The sequence below is a fragment of the Spermophilus citellus genome (assembly GCF_964194105.1).
Source record: "Spermophilus citellus genome assembly, chromosome: 14".
Lineage (NCBI taxonomy): Eukaryota > Metazoa > Chordata > Mammalia > Rodentia > Sciuridae > Spermophilus > Spermophilus citellus.
In genome coordinates, this window is record NC_138194.1 from 52,684,100 (window position 1) to 52,707,401 (window position 23,302).

The 23,302-nt window shown below is 34.9% G+C and overlaps 1 protein-coding gene across 2 annotated transcripts; it reads right to left on the minus strand.

Annotated features, from left to right (window-relative positions):
- Positions 1-2,175: 2,175 nt before the first annotated feature.
- IMPA1 (inositol monophosphatase 1) lies at positions 2,176-21,366 on the minus strand. 2 transcript variants are annotated; one of them, XM_081266559.1, is made up of 10 exons: positions 21,284-21,340; positions 20,489-20,561; positions 17,749-17,824; positions 17,265-17,398; positions 15,040-15,144; positions 13,454-13,499; positions 11,669-11,777; positions 11,241-11,349; positions 4,770-4,921; positions 2,176-3,964 (listed from the first exon to the last, which is right to left on the minus strand). In XM_081266559.1, exons 3-10 carry the CDS (start codon positions 17,809-17,811, stop codon positions 3,849-3,851), a joined length of 834 nt encoding a protein of 277 aa, XP_081122685.1. In that variant the 5' UTR covers positions 17,812-17,824; positions 20,489-20,561; positions 21,284-21,340; the 3' UTR covers positions 2,176-3,848. The 2 variants fall into 2 exon arrangements, with proteins under 2 accessions (XP_081122685.1, XP_081122684.1); XM_081266558.1 differs by lacking the exon at positions 20,489-20,561 and having other exon boundaries at positions 21,284-21,366.
- Between the last annotated feature and the right edge of the window lie 1,936 nt (positions 21,367-23,302).

Here is a 23,302-nt window from a genome sequence, read left to right on the forward strand (position 1 = left end):
GCATTGTACCTCTAAGCTACATCCCCAGCCTTTTTAATATCTTGAGACAGTGTGTCACCAAGTTGTCCAGGCTGGCTTCAAACTTGCAAAGCTGAGATTACAGGCACACACTACTGTACCTGGCTTTTTCCCTCTTTGATATTTAGGTTTTATGGTCCATCTAGAATTGATGTGCGTACATGGTGCAGTAGGATCAATATTTTTCCTCCTTTAATATGGACATCCACACCATGTATTGAAAATACCAGCCTTTTCTTTACTGCACTGTGCGGCCACTTTTTATAAACTAGGTGGCTGTGTATGTATTTTATTGACATGTTTATCTAGATTTGTGCTAGTGTCACTATTAGAGTTCTGAGTCTTGAAAAGCAAACATAAAAACAGCAGTCATAACATTACTAGAATGAAATGGTGTTTTGTATAAGATGCAACAGTCTTCTCACTTTGCTCTTTTGCTTTCAGTTATATCTGCTCTGGCTCTCCACATTTCCATTAGTTGTTAACCTTCTCATTTTTTTAAAAAAGTATTTACTATTTTTTTTTAGTTGTAGGTAGACACAATACCTTTATTTTATTTTTACGTGGTGCTGAAGATCGAACCCAGTGCCCCACGCATGCCAGACAAGCGCTTTCCCTCTAAGCCACAACCGAGCCCTAACTGTCTCATTTTATCTCCTGCTAGTTTGAATGTTGACTGTCTCCCAAAGGCCCATGTTAGACACTTGGTCCTCAGGATGGCATTATTGGGAAGTGGAGGAATCTTCAAGAGGTGAGGCCTAGTGGAAGGTCTTTCTACCACTGGAGATGTGTTCTCAAAGGGGATTTTGGGAGCCTGGACTCTCCCCTTTCCTTTTTTTCCTGGCCACAGAGGTGAGCAGTTTTGCTCCAACATATCCTTTTCCCTGATGTGCTGCTTTGCCACAGACCCAAAGCAGTGGGGACAACCATTCATAGATTGAACGTATAAAACTGTGAGCCAAAATTAACCTTTTCTTTTGATGCTAATTATCTCAGATTATTTTGTTTTAGTGACTGAAAGATGCCTAACATACCTAACTCCCTCAAACATTATTGAGAATTTGACTGGGAATGTACTGAATCTTTAGATCCATTTAGCAATAATTGATATTTGAGCAATGTAGAGTTTTTCAAACCATAAACATATTATTTTTACTAATAGTAAGATCTTTAAATTTTTCTTCTCAGTAATGTTTGCTAGTTTTTCTGTGCAGAGCTGGAATGTGCACCACTGCTAAGTATCTGATGGCTTCTTTTTATATTACTGTAAATGGTGTCTACATTAAATTCTCTTATGTTTTGCCAGTTACACAAATGCAGTTGTAGTAACCTTATCTATATTGACATTACTTATTCTAAGAGATTGCTTGGAGATTCTTTTGGATTTTCTAGTTACATAGACTAAAAATGACTATATAGTCATTTTATTTCTACCAGTCAATTTTACTTAGTTTCCCTGCCTTGAACTTAAGGCTATAGATCTCAATAAAACCTTACATGCATCCCACTCATTTGAATATATATTTCAAGACAAGGGACCATCATCAGAAAGTTGAAGATGCTCAAAAATGTAAGAGACTGCCAGGTGTGGTAATCCCAGCAGCTTGGGAGGCTGAGGCAGGAGGATTGTGAGTTCAAAGTCAGCCTCAGCAATTTAGAGAGGTGCTAAGCAACTCAGCGAGACCCCGTCTCTAAACAAAACACAAAATAAAGTTGGGACATGGCTCAGTGGTCGAGTGCCCCTGAGTTCAATTGTGGAATCCCTCCCCCACCCCCCAAAAGAAAAGAAACATACATTAAAAACATCTGAAAATGAGTAATTTGAAAAGGAAAATGCAGAGGACAAAATATTTATATTATAAAAAAATACTATGAAGAATAACATATTCAGTCAATGAATAAGAACAAAGTACCTAAAAAAGTTAATGGATACATTGGAAGATAAAAATACAGATAGGTAATATACCCTGCTTTTAACATAGATGTCAGGTCCATCAAAGAAGTTCTGCTACTCAAAAACATCTTCCAATTATTATTGGATAATCCACTTTCAAACAATCCATTTTTAATATCTAAAAACTTCTAGTCACTAAGAGTATACATTCAATCATAATGGCAAATTTCAAATAATTGTAATTTACCACAGAACTCCTAAAATTAGTTTAAACTATAAACTTTAATAATGTTAATATCAGCTACATCTTTAAAGTTTTATCCATGTCATTTTAATTAAAATAAACTTAATTGAAAAAACAACCTGTCTCAGAATTACATAGTATGAGATGTTTTAAGTGCATGTAACAGTATAAATACAGTAATTATAATACCCAAAGGTTAGTAGCATACAGATTTAATGTATCATATGTACCCAACAATGAGATTAGGCCCTATCTTGAAAATTGTATACAAGCACTTTTCATTTTATCAATTACAAGGTTCATATGCACCTGTAACAAAACATAACAATCTGTTAAATGCCAAGGGAAAAGACTAAACAATAAATTAATCCTTTAAATATGTCTACGAACCAATATAATTTTCTTGTTGAGTTTGATAGGCTAAAGGCTATTAAATATTTAGAAGCAATGAAATTAAATAGAGAGTTTGGGAAGGAATCAAATAATTAAGTATCAACAGTGTATTTGTTGGCACAATCAAATCGGTGTCTACATCTTTATAAGAATATTAAATATAGTAAAATGTTATACTATATCTACTTGGATACCTGATGAGAGCTTTCTAAAGTTTCTTGTCTCTTTCACAGAGAATACATACAGGGAATCCAAGCATATGATATAACATGTGCTTTGGAAAATACATTAGTTGCAGAAATGCCCACAATAAGCAACACTATCTGATGGTATAGCAAAATGAAATGATGTAGTAATACGAAATATAAAACAGGATAATAATTTTTACTCCAACTTGAAGCAAAAATAAACAATGAGCTCATTACTTATGTATCTATTATAAAAAGGAAATGCTGCTTGAAAACATTCATTCTTGCTGGGCATGGTGGAGCACTACTGTAAATTCCAGTGACTTGGGAGGCTAAGGCAGGATGATCACAAATTTGAGGCCAGCCTCAGCATCTTAGTAAGACCCTCACCAACTTAATGAGACCCCATCTCAAAATAAAAAGTAAAAAGGACAGGGTATATACCTCAGAGGTAAAACATCCCTGGATTAAATCCCCAGTACCAACCAAAAAAGTTAAATATACGTTTTACAATGTTTATTTTGGATATGCTAATATTTGACCGGTACTTTGCTAAGTACTACAGGTACAGTGATGATAAAACAAACAAGGTTTTCTGCCAAGAAAGAAACAAAACCTAATCTAAGTAGTTGTTATATTCTTAAGGTATGGCTTTTGAAAAAAATAGAATTTTTTCCAAAAAGGTAACTTTTAATTAAATTGAGTATTTATATATACAAATAGTAATTCAAATTAGGCATGATGGCACACACCTATAATCCCAGTGACTAAGGAAGGTGAGGCAGGAGGATTGCAAGTTTGAGGTCAGTCTAAGTAACAAGAGGATCATAGTTGGAAACAAACTACTAATCGACAATTTTAATTGATAGTTCATGAACTAAAATCCTGTTTATTTTTCCCAAAGTATATTCTTACAGGCAAAATTGTTCAAAACAATGAAACAAATATTACATCTATTTTTGCATACTTATTCTATGGAAAAAGTTTCCATTTTTAATCAGGACATCAAAGACAATTTAATCAATCATATCCTCCTATATCCGAAACATATCCATCAGTGCATCGGCAAATCTGGGGAAAGCAATTGTGACTGAATACAAGGCTATTGTAATCAATCTTCATCATCTCTTTGTAAAGGTATTATCTGAATTTCTTTGGCTATCCTTTCTGCTAATGCTTTACTATTTGCAGCAATTATTCTTCGTGACATCAAATCAAATGGTCCACCTAAAATCAGATTGAGAAAACAGTTATATCCTGTATAAAAATAATTCAGAAAAAACAAGTATAGTTATATGTATCATGAACAACCTTGACATTTTAATATGTTCAGTTTTCTTAAAAAAATTACTGTCAGATAATTATAATGTTTAAACTTAACAGTATATGACTGAATCTCTAAGCATTTTGAGTAAATACCAGGGTAAAGGTGGATCTCAATTCATACCAATCTGAAAAATGTCTTCTTTTCTTTCTCTTTTGTGCATGCTTATTACCTTTTCATTGTTTGAGATCTATGAAAAAGAATCTGACTTCAATACATTTTCATACTATTGTCCTTTCTCATTTCCTATTTCTTTGCTGCTTTTTTCCCCAGGTCACTGGGGAACTCCTTAAACCCAAATTCATTCCTTAAACATTTTGCTCTCAGCTAAAAGGAGGTATTATTAAACCTCTTTAGGCCCAAAGTAGAAAATGATAATGAAGGAAGTCTACTGTCAACTATCACCATGGTCACCATTCAGAAAGCTCTTGGTAGAGCCTCAAATCCAATGACTGCCTAGACTTTCTCTACAGCCTCTCAAGAGTTCCTGATACACTTGAAGGGGTGTAGCCATTTGTCACTGTTAGTCGAACATTACCATTAGTTCTAATCCTTGCTTCTATCTACTATTTTTTAGACTTTGCATCAAATTGTATAGCTTGTTTTTGCCTTAAAAGCTGAAAATTTAACATGTATCAAACATTTTTTAAAAACCCTATATGGAGAGGAAAGTACACAGAAAAATGCTTTATTGTCCCATAATTTTACCTGTTACATCCATTAGCACTCCACCAGCTTCACTAACAATGATGCCAGCTCCTGCCATATCCCAGCAGTGAATTCCCATTTCATAATATGCATCTGCTCCTCCAGTTGCCACAAGGCACATATTAATAGCTGCCGTTCCAACGCTCCGGATTCTAACATTTGAAAATAAGATTGGAAAAATCGTCCTCTCAAATACTGTATTCCTCCTTACTTTCAGTTTACTTTAAGTGTTGACAGACAACCTGAACCATCTAGAGGATGCAAGTAAAAAACAGTGGTCTCTGATTTTGAAATAGAAGACATAAAATTTAATTATCTTGGTGTACTATATAAATCAAAAAACTAATCCTCACAAAGCAATCATTTAATAAGATAAAGATAAAAACAAGGATTTTTTAAAAAAAAATTCTGAAGAATACACTGAAAGTCTACTATGATAGCATTCATGTGTATTCACATGTGTAAACCTAGGCACTAGTTTATTTTACATACATACATACATACACACACACACACACACACACACACTCGCTCTATAGTGTAAATAGTCTTTAGGAGATATAAAACATCATGCTATTGGTCATCCCAACTGGGTGTGCATCACACATGTATCTGAAGGAATAATATTAGCCTTGTCTGGAATCTGCAGAGACCTCGGCCTGTCATGGAAGATTACTTTGGGTTTGTCTTCTCACAGTAACTCTTCCTTAGAAATATACCAAGTTAAGATATAAGTACTGGTACTACTTGATAGCCACTATAGTATTAACTGAGTCATGACAGAATCAAAAAAAAGCTAAAATTAATGCCAGGAGCAGTGGAGCACACCTATAATCCTAATGACTTAGGAGACTGAGGCAAGAGGATTACAAGTTTGAGCCCAGCCTGAGTAACTTAGTGAAACCCTGTCTCAAAATAAAAAATAAAAAGGGTTGGAGATATAGCTCAGTGTAGAGTGCTACTGGGTTTAGCCCCCAGTACAAAAAAAAATAAATAAATAATTTAAACAAAAGAAAAACTATGCCAAAATTAACGGGCAAGTTTGATGTTTATGTAGTATCAAAGTATCTTCCCACAAGACACATAATAATTGCAACAGGAAAAATATCATTTTTATAATGTTCTACAGTTCCCAAGGTATCAATGTTAACATTCACAATGGAAAACAGGACCATGTACCTCCTGATAAGATGCCTTAAGAAGAAAAGAAGATAAAACTTCTGTGGCATTCTTGCCAAAAAATGCAGAATCTAAACAAACAAGAGGAAATCAAACCCACCCAAGCAAGGAGACAAACTACAAAACATGTGGCCTATAATTCTAAAAATATTCAAGATCAAAAAGACAAAGACTATGCAAATGTTCTACACTAAAGAAAACTGAGGAGAAAGGACAACTAAATGCAATGCATGCTCCTGAAATGGACCTTGGTTTAGAATTGTTTCAAATTTTGAATAAGACTTCTATATTAGGTTATGTATCAAAGTTAACTGATTTTTTTGCGGGGGTGGGGTGTACTGTTGAACCCTGGAATGCTTAAGCACTAAGCCACATCCCTAGCCCATTTTATTTTTTTTTTATTTTGAATCAGGGTCCTGCTAAGTTGCTTAGGTCTTCCATAAGTTGCTGAGGCTGGTTTTGAACTTGTAATCCTCTCCTACCTCACCTTCCTAGTCCACTGGGATTACAGGTTGTGTACCACCACACCCAGCCAAATTCCCTGATTTTTATAAAAATTTTTACCGTTTTTATGTTACAGAATGTTCCTTTTATTATTAAAGAAATGGATATGTTTGTGTGTATTTAGAAAAAGATTCATCATGTCTGCAAGTTACTTTCAAATTTTTTTACTGAAAACTCTTTTTAAATCATTTAACATCTGGAAATAAGGCAGTGAGTTCTATCCACCAAAATCTTTCAAAAAAACTTTAAAAAAATTCATAGGGCTGGGGATGTGGCTCAAGCGGTAGCATGCTCGCCTGGCATGCATGCGGCCCAGGTTCAGTCCTCAGTGCCACATACAAATAAAGATGTTGTGTCCGCAGAAAACTAAAAAAATAAATATTAATTAAAAAAAATTCATAAAGGTGTTTTTTTCCCCTTCTCACATGGGATATAATTCATAGTAAAGGTATTGTTATCTCATGCTCTGAAAAGAACACACCAAGATCTTTTACAAATAATCCTTTGATATTCCATTAAGGGACTGACCCCAAGTTAGAAGAACAGCTATGATGGCTAAATCTTGGGTCCTCTTCTAGTGAACATCTGAGTTCTCAAGCAAGGAGTTTAAGAGTCAAGAAGAGTATATTCTTCTATGGACAAATATTTTCAAAGGATTACCAAAAAGGTTACATGATTATCAAATAATAAGGCCATGACCCCAATTCTTAATTTTGTGTCTGAATCCTTAGTCTGGCAAAGAGTAAGGACTGTCTATGGTATCACAAAGATTTGAGTTTGCTCCCATGCCCAGCTGCTTAAAAACTAAAATTGTGAAAAAGTCTGATTTTAGCTTTCTGGATATCAAAATAACAATACCAATTTACCTTGGATGACTACTGTAATGACTACAAATACCCTAAGTTAAGCACTCACAGAGTGCCTAGCACAGAAAAGGTCTAGTGAAAAATAGTTATGTTTATGAAGAAACTTTCCCTAAACCATTGTCAAACACAATCTAAAAGAGACACAGTAAATGAATTCCTCAAAATTAAATAAAGTAAAATGACTGTGGGCCAATTACCTTTATTTCTCATAAATAGTATTCCCTAGTTAGCAACCTATTAGACTATTCTTTTTGTTTAAGACATTCAACCAGATTATGATTCTCTTGGTCTCATTTTGTTTTGTATTAGTAATTCTGAAGTCACATTCAAGAATCAGCTAAATCCACAGACCATTAAAAATATAAAAATAAAAATAAAGAAATCAATCTATATCCCTGGTAAATCAATATATACCCTGGTTAAACTATTGAAAACATCCTAAAGTAAAAATTGTATTTTACTTAAGACAATGGCAAAATAAATGGTCAAAGTTGTAAACACTTGCAGCTTTTTTATGGCTAACAGACATTTTAGTGTTCAATGTTAAAGTGCTTCCTTCAAAAGAGCTGTGGCAATAGATTTTTAAAATCACAGTGTTCCTGCCTGAAGGAAAACATTCTGGGAGGTTCTACAGCCACATGACAGTGATTCTCTTACTCATTACCATTATGGACCACAGATTTACAGCCTACAATGACGGTTTGTACCATGGTCAAACTATATTTTTAATGTCTAGACTCCTAAAAGAGAAGTCGAATTCTGGAGAAAGAGAAAGATCTAGAGGCTAGGGTTGTAGTCTTATCTCCATCTAGCTGTCTGATCTCAGAAAACCACTTCATCTCACTGTGCCTCAGTCAACTAGACCTACAAAATAATGGCTTATTTAATGATCTTTTTGACTAGTGCCAAAAGTTTTAAAAGTTAGTAACAATATTTTCAGGGAAAAAAAGGTAGAAAGGTAGGAACAGTTGGCAGTAAAATAAAATCATAAAAACATACTATTATTCCATAGCTTTTTACACATGATTTTTCATTCAAACTAACTACAATAAATGTCAGAGAAATGCTACTTAATATAGTCATAACCTATAATAAGTTAAAGAACGTCAAACCTCCAGATCTGCCCAAAATATTAAGGAAAAATATAAAAATAAATATCTTAGAAAACTAAAGCATCAATTCAATTTGAATTAAATATCCTATCAATATCCTCAAATACTTATAAATATGAAAGGAAATGCTAAATCATAAAAACAGAAACCAAGAGCAGAAATGGACCCAAATAAATAAAAAGTTTTTTTTAAAAAAATCTAGATGATTAAACTTATATAAGAATCAAATAATAAATTACAAGGTTCCCAAAGAAAAACTTAGCGAGTAAAATAAGAAAGAATTTAAAAAGGACAGAGAGAAAATGGTGAAATGTAAGACACAAAGGATGTAACATTCCTACTGGTGTCTTAGAAGAAAAAAAATGGGAACAGCAGAAGTGAAATGGCATTTAAAACTAACTCAAGAAAATGTTCCAGCAATAGACATAAATCTACACACTGAAACAGAAAACTAATCCAGAACGAGCTATTCTAAGATAAATCCTTGCAAAAATATTAGCCTTCAAGGGTTTTTTTTTTTGGGGGGGGGGGGCTGGAAAGGGTGATTCTCAGAGCCTCCAGTGAGATGAAATAACTTAAAAGCCAAGAAAATTAGATTGACATCTTATTCAAAAACAATACAAAAAGCAAGGCAACAGTGAAATAGCATTTTCAAGAAATAACGTAGTTCATACTTTCATATCCAGCCAAGCTGCCTTTGATGTTTCAAGGCCACAGAAAAAGTGTTTGGAAAATGTCAAAATTCAAGAAATACTCTGCATACATGCCCTCTCCAAGGAATCTACTACAGGATGCACTTCATCTAATCAAAAGGTGACTGGAAAACTTTACCAAGTTTTATGGAACTGTGAATTGAAGAATCCATAAAATTGATGTTTTGACAAAGTAGAAAGAATTCCAACTTAAAAATGGGAAGAAACTGAGAAAATGGGAAAAGAAAGTAAATTTCTGTTATATATGTAACAAATGGAAGTAAAAAAATCTTGGGACCTATACAGATAGTTAGTGGATAAGTGAAAAAAAGAATATTAAAATCACCATAAAAAGTTTTAATGCCCAAGAAGTTCACTAGAATAAAATTTAATTTTATACAAATACAAAAAGAAAGTTAAAAAAAAAAAGGAGAGAGAACTTACCAAATAAACATTGTAACTATAAATAATATACACAGTAATTACAACATTAGATAATACAGCAGAATTGAGGTCAAACAAAATAGTCCTATCAATTCACCAATAGTACTCACTTGTCTATTCAAAAGATTTTAAAATTGACTTATAAATAAAAGCTCCACTTATGTTGTATAGAAGATATACATTTAAAATGCAGGAATTTAAGAGGGCTAAAAAGAAATGGGGGTGGTATACAAAGATTTAAAAGGCAAATGAGAACAGTAAAAAGGCAGGGATGGCAATTCTGATGTCAAAGTAGACTTCAAGCTAAAAAGCATAAAATAAGACAAAGAATACTTTACAATATTAAAATTATAAAATGAAGGTATAACCATTACAAACAGGCATCAAATGACATCTTCCAACTATATAAAAGCCACAAGAGTCATGAGAAATACAGACACACACTAACAGAAGGCTTTAACACAACACTCTCAATGTAAGACAATAGACAAAAATACAAATAATATGATTAAGATAGACCTTTGGCTATGCATTAAATATTATACCCTGAAAATAGAGAATATACTTTTTTTTAAAAGTATATATGGAATCTTCACAAAAATTGATCACAGACTAGGGCACAAAGAACTCTAGTGGGTCCTTTAATGAAAAATTACTACAGTTCAATAAAGCTACTGATTAAAAATGATAAAAAAAAAACCCTTCTCCTTATGGACATTTAACAATATAACTCCATGCCAGGTGGGTGGTACACCCAGCATCTGGAGCCTGAGGCAGGAGGATTACAAGTTCAAAACCAGCCTCAGTCACTTAGCAAGACCCTGCCTCAAAATGAAAAAGAGAAAAAGGCTGAGGGGATGTGGTTAAGCAGCCTTAGGTTGGATCCCTAGTTAGATAAAAATGTATTTATTAAGAAAGTAACTAGGGGCTGGGGATGTGGCTCAAGAGGTAGCGCGCTCGCCTGGCATGCGTGCGGCCTGGGTTCGATCCTCAGCACCACATACCAACAAAGATGTTGTGTCCGCCGAGAACTAAAAAATAAATATTAAAAATTCTCTCTCTCTCACTCTCTTTAAAAAAGAAAGAAAGAAAGAAAGTAACTATACCTATTCCTAGGAAATAAACTGAAAAATTTAGGAGTAAAAAGCCACAATGTATGTAACTTACTCTGAAATGGTTCAAGGAAACACACACACACACACACACACACACACACTCTCTCTCTCTCTCTCTCTCTCTCTCTCTCTCTCTCTCTCTCAGGATAAAATGTAAGGCAAGTGGGATAAAGTGTTAACAGGTGAATCTGGGTAAAAAGTATACTATTTTTCTTTGTACCATCTTACTTCTACTTTTTGTTAAGTATAAATTATTCAAAAGAATTTCAAAATTATATTACAAAAAGTTTTCAAAATTGTATTACAAAGGGCTGAGGCGGTAGCTCAGGGGCAGAGCACTTGCTTAGCATGTGTAAGACACTGGGCTTGATACTCAGCACCACAGGAAAATAAATAAAATAAAGACATGCTGTTCATCTAGAACTACAATATTTTTTAATTGCATTACAAAATTAGAATTATGGTACTGATTCTGTGTTTTAATAAAAATTATTAATTTCTAAAGAAAAACACTATTTTAAAAAAATACTACATTGTCTGGAAAATGAAAAGAGCTTACCCATGAATGGGAATGGAAAAAAGCTTTTCCATGTTAGAAAGAATAATTCGTACAGTCTCTGGTGTTCTGGAAGAGCCCAACTCAGTCACCAAGAGTGATTTGGTAATATCTGAAAAGGAAATGTTTCAGATAATCACTAGATTTTAATATTAGAATTCTAGCAAAAATGTGACATTTCCAATCCAAACTATAATAGGACATTTTAATACCTCTTCCTAGCTTTATCAAATGTCTTTCTAAGCCTTAAATGTTAAAATACTGATATACTTATCTTCAAGTGATGATTTTAATAAGCAAAGATTCTAATTTCTTAGACTATTACCTAAAATGTATAGAATATAACCGGTTTACGTATGGGTCTGAAATAAACATTTAAAAAATATAAGTACACAAAATCAACTCCACCAAAAATTAGAAGACAAATCTACCTTCTTGTTTTGAAACCTGCAGTTTTTGGCCATTACAAAAGGCACCTTTTCCTTTCCTGCCAGTATACATCTTATCTTCTACACAACTGTACACAACTCCAAATTCCATCTGTGGAGGAAAAAACAGTTTTCTTTATCAACCTGAGTATTTTTCTTTATTAAATCAGTATTTTTTTTCTAAAAAAGGAACTGAAAAATTGTAGTATAGTGTAACAATGTATTCAAATGACAAAACTGTGGAATACTTAAAATGCTCATTTCCAGTCTAGATAGAAAAAGAGGTTATCAAGCCTGAAATCCTCAACTTTCCTTCCACCCAAGTCTAGACAGAGCCCCTACTTTCCCTCTCTCCCTTAGTTTTAAATGCAGACAGCTCTTTCCAATTTGCTAGGGTGAAAATGCTCTCCTGTGTTTCTACTTTCTCGTCCATTCTCTGAAAAACTCCTCAATCAACTGATCCCTAATCTTATTCTTACTGACCAAATGCCTTATCTACAGAATTGGAGGTTGCTAGCTATCATCAATACTTCGATACTTAGTCTGACACCTGTGTGCTCCTGGCTCTCTTGTTTGTACCTCACTCACAAATCCATCCCAGTGTCATGATTTTATAATCTTCTCCCTAAAAGCTGTGTAACTGGGGTGTTTCCATACCTAGGGTATTTCCCCAACTTCCATTACTTCCTTTGCCCTTTTAGCTCTCCATATTCTTGCAGATTGGTCCATTTCAATTGACAAATTCAGCTACCACTAAAAACTTTGGTTCCCATCAACCCATCACTATAGACTGAGAGCATATGCTTTCACACCTTGTCTTACAGAAACCTCAGGGGTCAAAAAAATCACTTAAAAATCGCTTCTTCAACCTCTCCAAACTATTGTTTCTGATTGAAATGCTTTCCTTTTCTTTTTTATTTGGCAAATTTTTAATTTTCTAAGTAGCAACTCACATAACTAACTACTAAGACCCCTTCTGGTAGAAATATTTCCCCAACCCACAACATGCAGAATTGTTCATATCTTCTTGTGTGTCCCACTGCCCTGAAGTATGAGTTCAATAGCAGGGTCAGCATATAGCCCCAAAGCTAATTATATGCTCTATGCTCAAATAGTTCCTTTGGGATGTTCTCACTTTTTAATACAATCCTGTAGCTAAGATTTCAACTAATTTGTGTTTTTATTTTCAGAAATTTCTTAACTGTTTTATACATGCTGATATAATATACAAGCTCCTTGAAGATAGATGTCAGTACATATCCTTTACTATTTGGATAGTCAAGGAGTCAATCAGCAAAGAAAGGCTATAGCTATGGATTTTACTCAATTGAGTTCTGGATGTAGGTATTCAATGATGTTTAGGTCCACATTTTCCAACCATGCTTTGGCTCTTGCTCCTTTCTAGACTTTGAATATCTCTATTCACTAGTACCTACTAAAGTATTCCTAGCTCCCAAACCTCACCTCTTCCAGGCAGCATTTAAGATCACATCAACTGCTATCATTATCTGATTCTATCACACATATAATGGTGATTAGATACTAAATTGAATTTCATTTACTTGTGTCCATTTTCTCCTTACAATTCCTGCTTCTAAGAAAACATTAAATTTTCTTCACTGGAAATGGATTATGAAAATTTTAATAGTTCTATAGTTTACATTCAAAGTTAAACAATTATATAAACTGAATCTAGAGACAAATCTGAACTATTAAAGAGATACACTGACTCTTCCTCAGAATATGATAGCAAGGCATTTTATGAATGGTACATTTAAAACAACATACCTTTTTATTTACAACAAAGCCAATCGAAACAGCTACAAAAGGAAATCTTAAAAAAAGAGACAAAACCCACAAATTTACCAAGACAGAATTTAATTTTAATAAAATCTACCTTTTTCATAAGTGCTTACAAAGTTTTTCATACAAAGGCTCATCCCTCTTTCCCCAATTAAGTTTATAGAGTATGTAAATAGGAGGAAGGGAAGAAGCAGTATATATACACATATATTTATATTCATACATACAGAAAGCCTCTGCAGGCATGAAACATATCTGTAAGGAATCACAAGAAACTGATGATAACTGTCATTTGCAGAAACAGATATTGAGAAATCAGGGAATAAAGTGTGAAGTACACTTTGCACTGCATGCCATTTTCCATTTGATGAAGGTCAAATACCATGAATATAGTAAGTATGTAAAATATTCTTTTCATAAAATAAAAATAAATTGGAAAAAAGTTTAAATTGATCCTGGTTAAAAGAAGGGGCTGTATGCTCAGCCCTTTTTTTTGTTCATTTCCCTCACAGCCTGAACCTGTGATAAAACCAATTCTACAGAATAAATAGTTGTTGCTTATCTGTAATCCAATGCCAAGCTCAGAGCTTCACGTTTAAAAAATAAACTGCTGGCCACAGTGATTACTTATGGCTGCTAACAGTTTGAACAGAGGGGTTCTAATATCTTACTCATAAGAGAATCAGAATTAATAACAAAATAGGTTCAATGTAACTACTGAAAATAAAAACTCTCAAGTATTAAATACTTGAATCCCATTGTATGCACTGTATTATCTTCTTATGTTACATTATATTATGAGCTGCTTTCCACATTTTAAAGATACAACATTCTATCACATTTAGATTCTAGACCTTAACTTTATATTTAACAAGATTCAGTATGTGGTACAGACACAGCAGCTACAAGACAAGTTCAAATACAACATTTATTTATGTGCAATCCCATCAAACTAGGTACTAACTTTAACTCTCCAATTTCATCAGGCTTTCTTCTAATGATAATACACTAAGCTGCAAAATATTTACTAAATTCTTTTATAAACGAACTACTCAGTGAATCCCAACAACAAAGAGGTGCCATTAATATAAAAAAGGAAATCTTTAAAAACTGAGGCTTACAAAGATTAAGAAAGATTTAAAAGAAATCTTTTAAAAATTGAGGCCTACAAAGATTAACTATCTTGCCTATGGTCATAAAAAGAATTTAAAAAGCACCAGAATTCAAGTCCAAGTCTGTTGATTCTAAAATTTGTGCACTTTTAACACTGTTTTCCCTCTTGAACTGAATTCATTCTATACGGACAACACTCCATTAATGACCTTTCATTAGTTTTCTACATTGCACTTTCTACAAGTCTACAAAATTTTTACTGTTTCTTCATCTCCTCTATATATGATTAAAAGTCCACATAATACGTTTTGCTCTACTATTAACATATACATTTCTTTAGAATAAAGAAGCATAAACAAATTATACAACTCCCTAAAGTATGTATGTTTCTCAGAATATTCTGAAGTTCCACCCAGTTAATATACAAACAGTAATTATATTAAAAATTAAAAACATACCTATGTACAAAGTTAGTTGTTCCATCAATAGGGTCAATGATCCATGTGGGGTTATCAGTCAAGATACTTTTTTCCCCAGCTGCCACAGATTCCTCACCAATGAAACTAAAAGTAAGAAAGACAAACTTCTAATCTCTACATTGTTTCCAACAGTTATCAAACAAGAATATTTCTTTAGCACAAGAATGGACTATAAAACATAACCAAAACTGTACATTATTTTTCCACTGTTGCTTCTTTGTTCTTTCTGTGAAACCTAATAAAAGTGACAAAGCTTTATTTCTCCCAGAGCAAAGGCATATGAAGTTACAGATTCAATAGAAGTTCATTGGATTAGACAAAAGGGAATGAAGGGAAGAAAGGGGGGGATAGGAATAGGAAAGACAGTAGAATGAATCAGACATAATTTTCCTATGTTCAAATATGAATATACAACCACTGTAACTCCACATCATTTACAACCATGAGAAGATATACACCATGTGTGTATAATATGTCCAACAATACTCTACTGTCATGTATATCTATAAAGAACAAATTTTAAAAAAGAAAAAAGTTATATTCAAAATTCTAAAATAAAATGGCAGGGTATATAATGGCACACACCTGTACACACACATAAGCACCTAAAAAGGACATTTATTTATTTATTTATTAAAAGAGAGAGGGAGAGACAGAGAGAGAGAATTTTAATATTTTATTTTTTTTTTTAGTTTTCGGCAGACACAACATCTTTGTATGTGGTGCTGAGGATCGAACCCAGGCTGCACGCATGCCAGGCGAACACGCTACCACTTGAGCCACATCCCAGCCCCAAAAAGGACATTTATTGCAGATGAGAAATCATTAGGAAATATAATTTTACAATTAAGTCTATAAATTCTCTACTCATTTTTTTGAGTGTGAGCTGGGCACAGTGACTTGTTTCTAACTAACAGAATAAAGTAAAAGTGACAGTGAACAACTTTGAAGACTTCTCACAAAATGGCCCTGTGATTTCCATCTTTGAGGACAAACCTGTTGTGTTATGAGCTGCTTAGAGAAGAGGCCCACATAGTGAGGACCTGAGGGAAGCTGCTAGACAACAAACCACAAGGCGCTGAAGTCTGCCAACAACCACAGAAATGAATGGATCCTTCAGCCCTAGTCCAGCCTTGCGATGACCGCAGCTTTGACTGACACTTTTGACTGTAGCTTCATGAGACCTTGGCCACAACTTAAGTACAATAGGATAAAAATGTCTAGAGCTTTAAGTTTTTAGAGTAATTTCCTCTGCAGTAATAAATATCAGAGGATATTAAATACATTAATGAGAAAGTAAATCACCCATAAAAATTGCTGTGTATACATGCCTTCTTAAAACAACTATACAAGAAATCTTCGGTAAATTTCACAAGTGATGTCTGAATTTATTGGTATACTTTATTCCTATTTTATTATTTTCCATTTTTCAATACTGAACTATCCTAACAATCACTTGTCATGTTTTCTTTTTTAATCTTTTTCTGTTAACTGTAAACCTTTTTACTGGAGACATTATCTTTAGCCACAGCTTTAATGTTTAAGAGACCAGGAAAGGCCAATAGCATGACTAGGAAAAAGTACAGAAGCACAGTGGACTTTAAAGTAAGTACAGTGCTATAACTTAAAAATGATGAAAATGTCTCTACTATATTTCTGTACCTGAGAGCCCTGATTTTAGGATTTTCTTTTAAGCTCCCACAAGCTACCACTACTGTAACATATAAAGAAGTTTACAATATAGAAAACATAACTGAGCTTTAAAATCATGCCTATAGCAGATTTTTGCCTCCTAACATTCAAATGTTCCTCTTATTATGAAAGAATCCAAATTTCTTCCCTTTTCCCTGATCTCTGGCACTTAGAGCACAAACAACCTAAGCTTAATAATCACATGCTGCTGCCCAGAATTTGTAATCTTAAACCAATGAGGTAAAGACATAAGACTGGGTAGAAAGTATTCAAAACCATCAGTCAAGGGTAAGGCAAGAGATACCCTAAACAATGGTTGCTGTATTATCTGTAAGTATGCCTTCTTCCCTCTCCACGGTCCTGGCCTGAGCTGCCCAAAACCCTCAAAATAAATTCCTTTTCAGATTAAATTAACTAAAGTCAGGTTCTGTGTCTAGAATTAAAATTTTTGTCTAATATATTAACTCCAACCTAGGCTTCTTATTATCATTGGAAATTGATATAAGAAATACCTGTGAGATGGATACTTTTCCTTTATGGAAGAGATAAGCATTTTTTCAACTTTTTGGTCTGTAGCAGTTACCAAATCAGCCGGAGAACTTTTAATCATAACATTCATTTCACATTTTAGAGCTTCACAGATCACCTAAAAAGATTTTTTGGAAAGCAAACAGAAAAGTCATAAGTAATTTTAAATCAAACAAAAAGATAAAATACTGTAATAGGATTTAAAACATTCACTTACAAAAATTGTTATAAAATAACTCTTTAATGGCTATGACCTTCTCAGCACAAACTTATATAACCTTACCTCCTATTTTAGATTCATAACTGTCATCACAGAATGTTTAATGATATAAACTGAAATAGTCTCTCTATTTAAAAGAGTTCATTAAAATGAAAGCAAATGTAAAATAATCAAAATACATGTTTTATCTAACAAGGCAATCATGCTCTACTATATCTCATTTTGGTAGACAAAATTTTAATTTGTACCTCTCCAGCTTGTCTTGCTAGGGTTACTGCATAATCCATGCATTCCTGCCACGGATCAGCCATCTTCTGATTATATCTAACACATAGAAAGACATAGTAGTTACTAATCTCTGATAATTTTAATCATATAACAGTTAGTTTACAAAAGCATCTCAATTAGCAGAAGATTTTCATTCCAAGATTCACCCCCTCCCCTATTTTAAAGTTCATTTTTTGCCAAAAATTTACTTGTAGGTCCAGTAAAAATCATTTTTTATCTAACACTTCACATCTATCATAGAAACATTTTTATCACAAAAAACAGACTATGATACCATCTCCCTAGGTGTCCATACCATATTAGATTTAAAAAAAAAAAAAACAAACAAAAACCTTAAAAAACCTACTGGTTTGGAGAATGAAAAAGAGAGGTATATGGTTGGGTGGAGAACAAAAATAAGAAAAAAAAGAAAATACTTAAATAAAAGAAGCTTTGAAAATAAGGAACAAAAGGCACACGTATTAACAAAAGCCAGACAGGTGCTTAAAACAACAATTTTTTAAAATAAGGTTTTTGTAAAGATAAAAAATTTAAGGTTCAGAGGTGAGAAATAATTCTTAAGACTATATAGAAAGATGATAAAGACAGAAATTGATTTCAATTCTGATTTTAAAGTCGACTTCTCTATTTGGATTCTGAGAGAAGATTCCAGGACTAAAAATATAATTTAAAAAATTAAATTTATTTCCCTGAGTTTTACAGAGAGGAAAAAAAATCACATAGTTTTGTATTGTGACCTGTCCAACTTTCCACTGACTTCTGAAGATTCACTACTGCTTGACCACACTCCAAAGTGGTCAAGTGGTCTGCCTAGCACAGAGAAGCATTTTAAGCTGACATACTCAGAAAATCTGGCACTCATTATGAGCAATTTTAAATTTTTCCTCTTTTAAAATTGAGAACAGACTTAGTTTCATCTTGAATACTACTCAGAAATCCATATTATATTGTTTACATTACAGGAGAAGTGTAACAAGAACAGGGGAAGGCAAGGGACATATAGGGCTTCTGCTGGTTGTTTTTTCTTCCTGAGATAAACATTTAAAGAATTTTTAAAAGGAGGTCACTTTTTGAGTTATATAAGTAACTGCTTAGAAGTCAAGAAAAGTATCCAAACTTTATTCCACTCCCCCTCCCACTCTCTTTTCTCATCAGAAGTAGAATCCTTGGGCTGTGTGTGTCTACTTCCTCCCATTACTTTGCTCAAGTCTCCCACTTCACCTTCTGATTGCACTAATATTGTATCAAGAGCTCAGATTCTTCACTTTTGTCTGCAAATGCTGGATGGGTTGCTAAAAACAGGATTAAAGAGTTGGAATCTCTGCCTCCATTTTGTATCCTTCTTTTAGGATGAGTCACCTAGGATTCCAGGAAGAAGTTCAGATCAATAAACACCTTGTGAAAAGATGAAGCCACAAAGCCCTCCCTGATCAAACCTGATGTGTTGGTGGACTAGACCACAATCCCTTTAGCAGCTGTGAAAAGGCTCCAGCTATGCAAACCCCCAACCCCTGCCCTCATTCCCCTTTCTATAAAACCTCAAAGTTAGCCCCTAGGAGACAGGACTAAACACTGGTTACATCTGATTGGTTGAATCCCCAGAAATAAGTCTCTGGCCTTGGACTCTGGTAAAATCTAATTCTTATTCAATTCCTCAAGGCTCACTTAAAAAGCTACCTTTTCTTTTAGGAATTCTCCACCCAGAAGTTGTTTAATCATTCCACAAACAATTGATGAATACCTATTATATGCTGTATACACACTATGGTGAGTAAAACCAGGTCCCATTCATTTACTTTCTAATGGGGAGTCAATGTCAATTTAAAAAATCACAGACTACATGAAAAATCATAAATATTATACAAGCTAAGCAGAAGAAATAAAATGAGAAGCATATAACAGGGGGGCTTTGACTGAACTTAGGTATCCAATAAGGCTTCCCTGAGGATATGATTAAACTAAGATATAAAAGACAAGTGAATAGGCATCAACTAACTCAACTCAGGTCTCTTGATGCATGAAACATGTACCCAAACATGACAGCTCAGAGATCCAAGGAAATAAGAGCTAAGGCTAGGGGAGGCAGTAGAATCACTCCTTACTTAATATGACAGCCATGAAGAATCATTTCAATGTGGCTACTAAACAGAATGAATTGGATGGTAAAGGGAAAAGCAAAGAATGAATGTGTACAAACATGTTAGGACTTTTAGTTTCAGGATGCAAGAGTCCAGAGGAGACCCAATGGTTGGCTTAAACCTAGGGAGAGAAGTTTTACAGGCAGAGAAACTGGAGAATCAAGAGATCTGCTTTGTGGAATAAAACTAGGGAGACTTGGTAACAGATCAGACATGGAGTGTGAGGACAGAAGAGCTGAAGAATGTCCACTTTTCACTCTGGCAACTGAATAGATAATGAGGACACCTACTGAAAAGGGAAGTCAAGTTCAGGAGTTAGGAGACCAGAAGATTAAGAGTTTAATTCGTGTGGCAGAAGCACTTCTGTGAAATCCAGTGACAATGACAATTAGCTAGTTAAACCCTGAGCTCAGAGAATATGCCCTGAAGATATAAATGTAAGTCATTTGAGTAAGCAGCAACTGAGGTTCTGAATCTTAATGAGAATCCTGGAGCCTTGGCCTGGAAGAACCCACAAAACTTTGTATATCATTTTTAGGGCACTCAACAATGTCTTCCTTACATTTGTATGCATACTGTATCTTCTCAACCAGTTTGAGTACATTTCTTGGTGCAAAGGGAAATTCTGAGATGACCTAAAATTTATTAGAAGAGCCAGAAAGGAGAAGAGATAATCACAGTTAATTAGTAAACGGTTTGGGGATGTGTGTGAAAACAACAATCTAAAAATTCTCTTAACTCTAGGTCCCAGGGAAGTTTTTTCCAACCTAGCCTCGTTGCTGGTAATTTTAAGAAACTTTTCCCAGGTCCTGGTCCTTTTTCCGGTGAGCAACTATAAATGGCTCAATAAATCCTTTTGTTTTAGAGATCTCTGGGTTTCAAGAATACTGGTTTCACAAGGGCTGGATTTTATGACCCTTCACTTTCTCAAAGCTTTATATACCTGAAACGTTTCACCACACCAATTTACTGCCACCTGTCCCCAGCAGCGCGACCCTGGACAGCACAGGAGCTGTGGCCAAGCCCCCCTCGCTTATGCTCTTGACTATACGACTCTGGCAATGTGCCAGGTCTGGGAGCTCCTTTGAAGTCCGTGAAAATGCGAACTGAGCAATTACCCTACATAAAGTGCCTCAAGGATTAAGTAAGATTGCGCAGACGAAGCCACTTCACTAATGGTGTGGCTGTTTCTGCTTTCACTCAGAGGCGGCCCGGGATAACGGTGCAGCAAAGAGGTGGCCTCAGCTGCGGCCTTCGCCTGGGGCGCTGAACCCGCGCCGGAGGCCGGGAGAGAGAGGCCGCTCCGAGTCCTCCCAGCCCTCAGCGCCCACCCAACCCGGAACAAAAGCGGTCTCACCTCGTAAGGTGGTAGGGCGATCTCCTCTCTCAGCAGCCGGCTACCTTGGACGCGGCTCAAGTCTTCCGGATGTGGAGTGGCTGCCCACGACAGGAAGTCCCGCCTTCATAAGGCCTGCCCGTGGGGCGTGGTCTCCTTGATGCCCCGCCCCATCGCTGCAGCTCTGCCTCTAGCTACGCCCCCGGGAGGCCAGCCTGGGAGCGACGGATCTGGCCTCTTCTAACTGTATCCTGCTTGCCCCATCCCCCCCCTTTTTTTTTTCCTGAAAACTCCTTTTTTCTTTGCTTCCCACTCATTCTTTTCGTCTTCTGTTCGTTCACATTTTCCCACTTCCCTTTATTGCTCCTCTCATTTATTTCTTACTACTTTGGCCAAACATAAATAGGAGCTGTGACTCCACTCTTATTTGCTACACCTGTGCTTGGTAAGCCTACAGATTTCTTTTGGTTTGTTTTAAATAACTGATTACCACAACCAACTGCGCTCCTGTTCTCAATAATTCGTTTAAATACCATTTGTTGAGGACTTACCATGCTTCGGGCAGTTGTGGTTTTGTATGTGTTGTTTAATAAATTTTAAAACAGTTTCATAAGCAGTTTCATAATTTGCTTCATCATACAAATGAGGGTTAGCGTTGTTAAGTGATTTGTCCTCTGGTCACACAGTAGAGACAGGAACACACTGACTCCAAAGTCCACCATACAGGAATATATACAGCACAATGAGGTCCAGGGCTAATCTGTGGTCTTTGAAATGCTTCCTCTTCTTGAAATAACAAATTTAGTACCATTTTATATGTATATCACTATGATGCAAAAAGTGTTGCAAAGATAGAAATCATCCTAACTACATCAGGACCAGAGAAGTGAATTGTCTGGCTCCTTGCTTGTGAAGTGATTGTTTCCCTTAGTTTAATCAAAAGAATGTTATCACCAGTGTGAAACAGTTCTCAAAGAATGATTTGAATGGTGGATTCAATTCTCAAAGCTTGTGAAGAGCCAGAGACTTGTCTTTGTTCTTCTGAAGAAGATACCTTAGGAACCTGATTTGAATACCTCTATTTGTATATGAAATGATACTTTGGGCTTCTTGATTTTAAAAACATCTTCAGAAACTAGGGAAAAAAATTGGTTCTCCATTGTCAAGTTAAAATTAAAATCTTGCCTAGTATATATGACAAGTATTGATTTGTAACTACATAAAATTTTCCAGGCATGTGCAGAACTATCATCAGAGTCATCTTTAAACCTTTTTTAAACAAACATGGTCCCACCAATTTGGCAAAGCTGCTAAAATCAGTATAAGCAATTCAAAGTAAGATGAAGGATCAATATCTTTCTCCTTCAAATTAAAACCATTTCATGCTTCCTAAGCCAGATGAGCAAAAGTCCAATTTTTTTCTAGAGGCCTCAGCTGCTACTTCACAATTGAGTTGTTCTCAGGTAACTCAGTTTTTTTCTTTCTAGAAAGGCCATTCTGCTTCCAAACGCTTTCTGAAACTGAAGTAATGAATGTGCCAGGGCTAGGGAGTCTAGCGTTCAGATTCATTTGTGGCCCTGTTACAAACTGGTCCCACACAGCCAAAAGATCTTTATTGGGTACTGTGAATGTAGTTCAAGTGGCAGCAAGACCTCAGTACATAACAGGAGGAAAATTCTGAGATGTTTAAAAAAAAAAAAAAAAGGAAGAAAGAAAAAGAAAAACAAACAAGAAAACAAAAATTGCTCCACGCTTCTAAACAAAGACTGATAACTCTTGAGGTCTAACTTCCAGGTGCCATCACATTCTGCCTATAGTGCCAACCAATCAGGGAGCAACACTAACTCCTTAAACACTATCCTCCTATGCCAAAACTTTGCCTGCTTTGCTTTGTCCCATCCTCTTATCTATGATCAATGTAGGTTCATTGTAAGTAATTTATACTTTCTTTGCCCCCATTTTTTATTATACAACACTCCCACTATTTAGATCTGGTAGACATTTTCCCGGCTGCTATCTAGCCTTGTTGGTAGTAGCTCA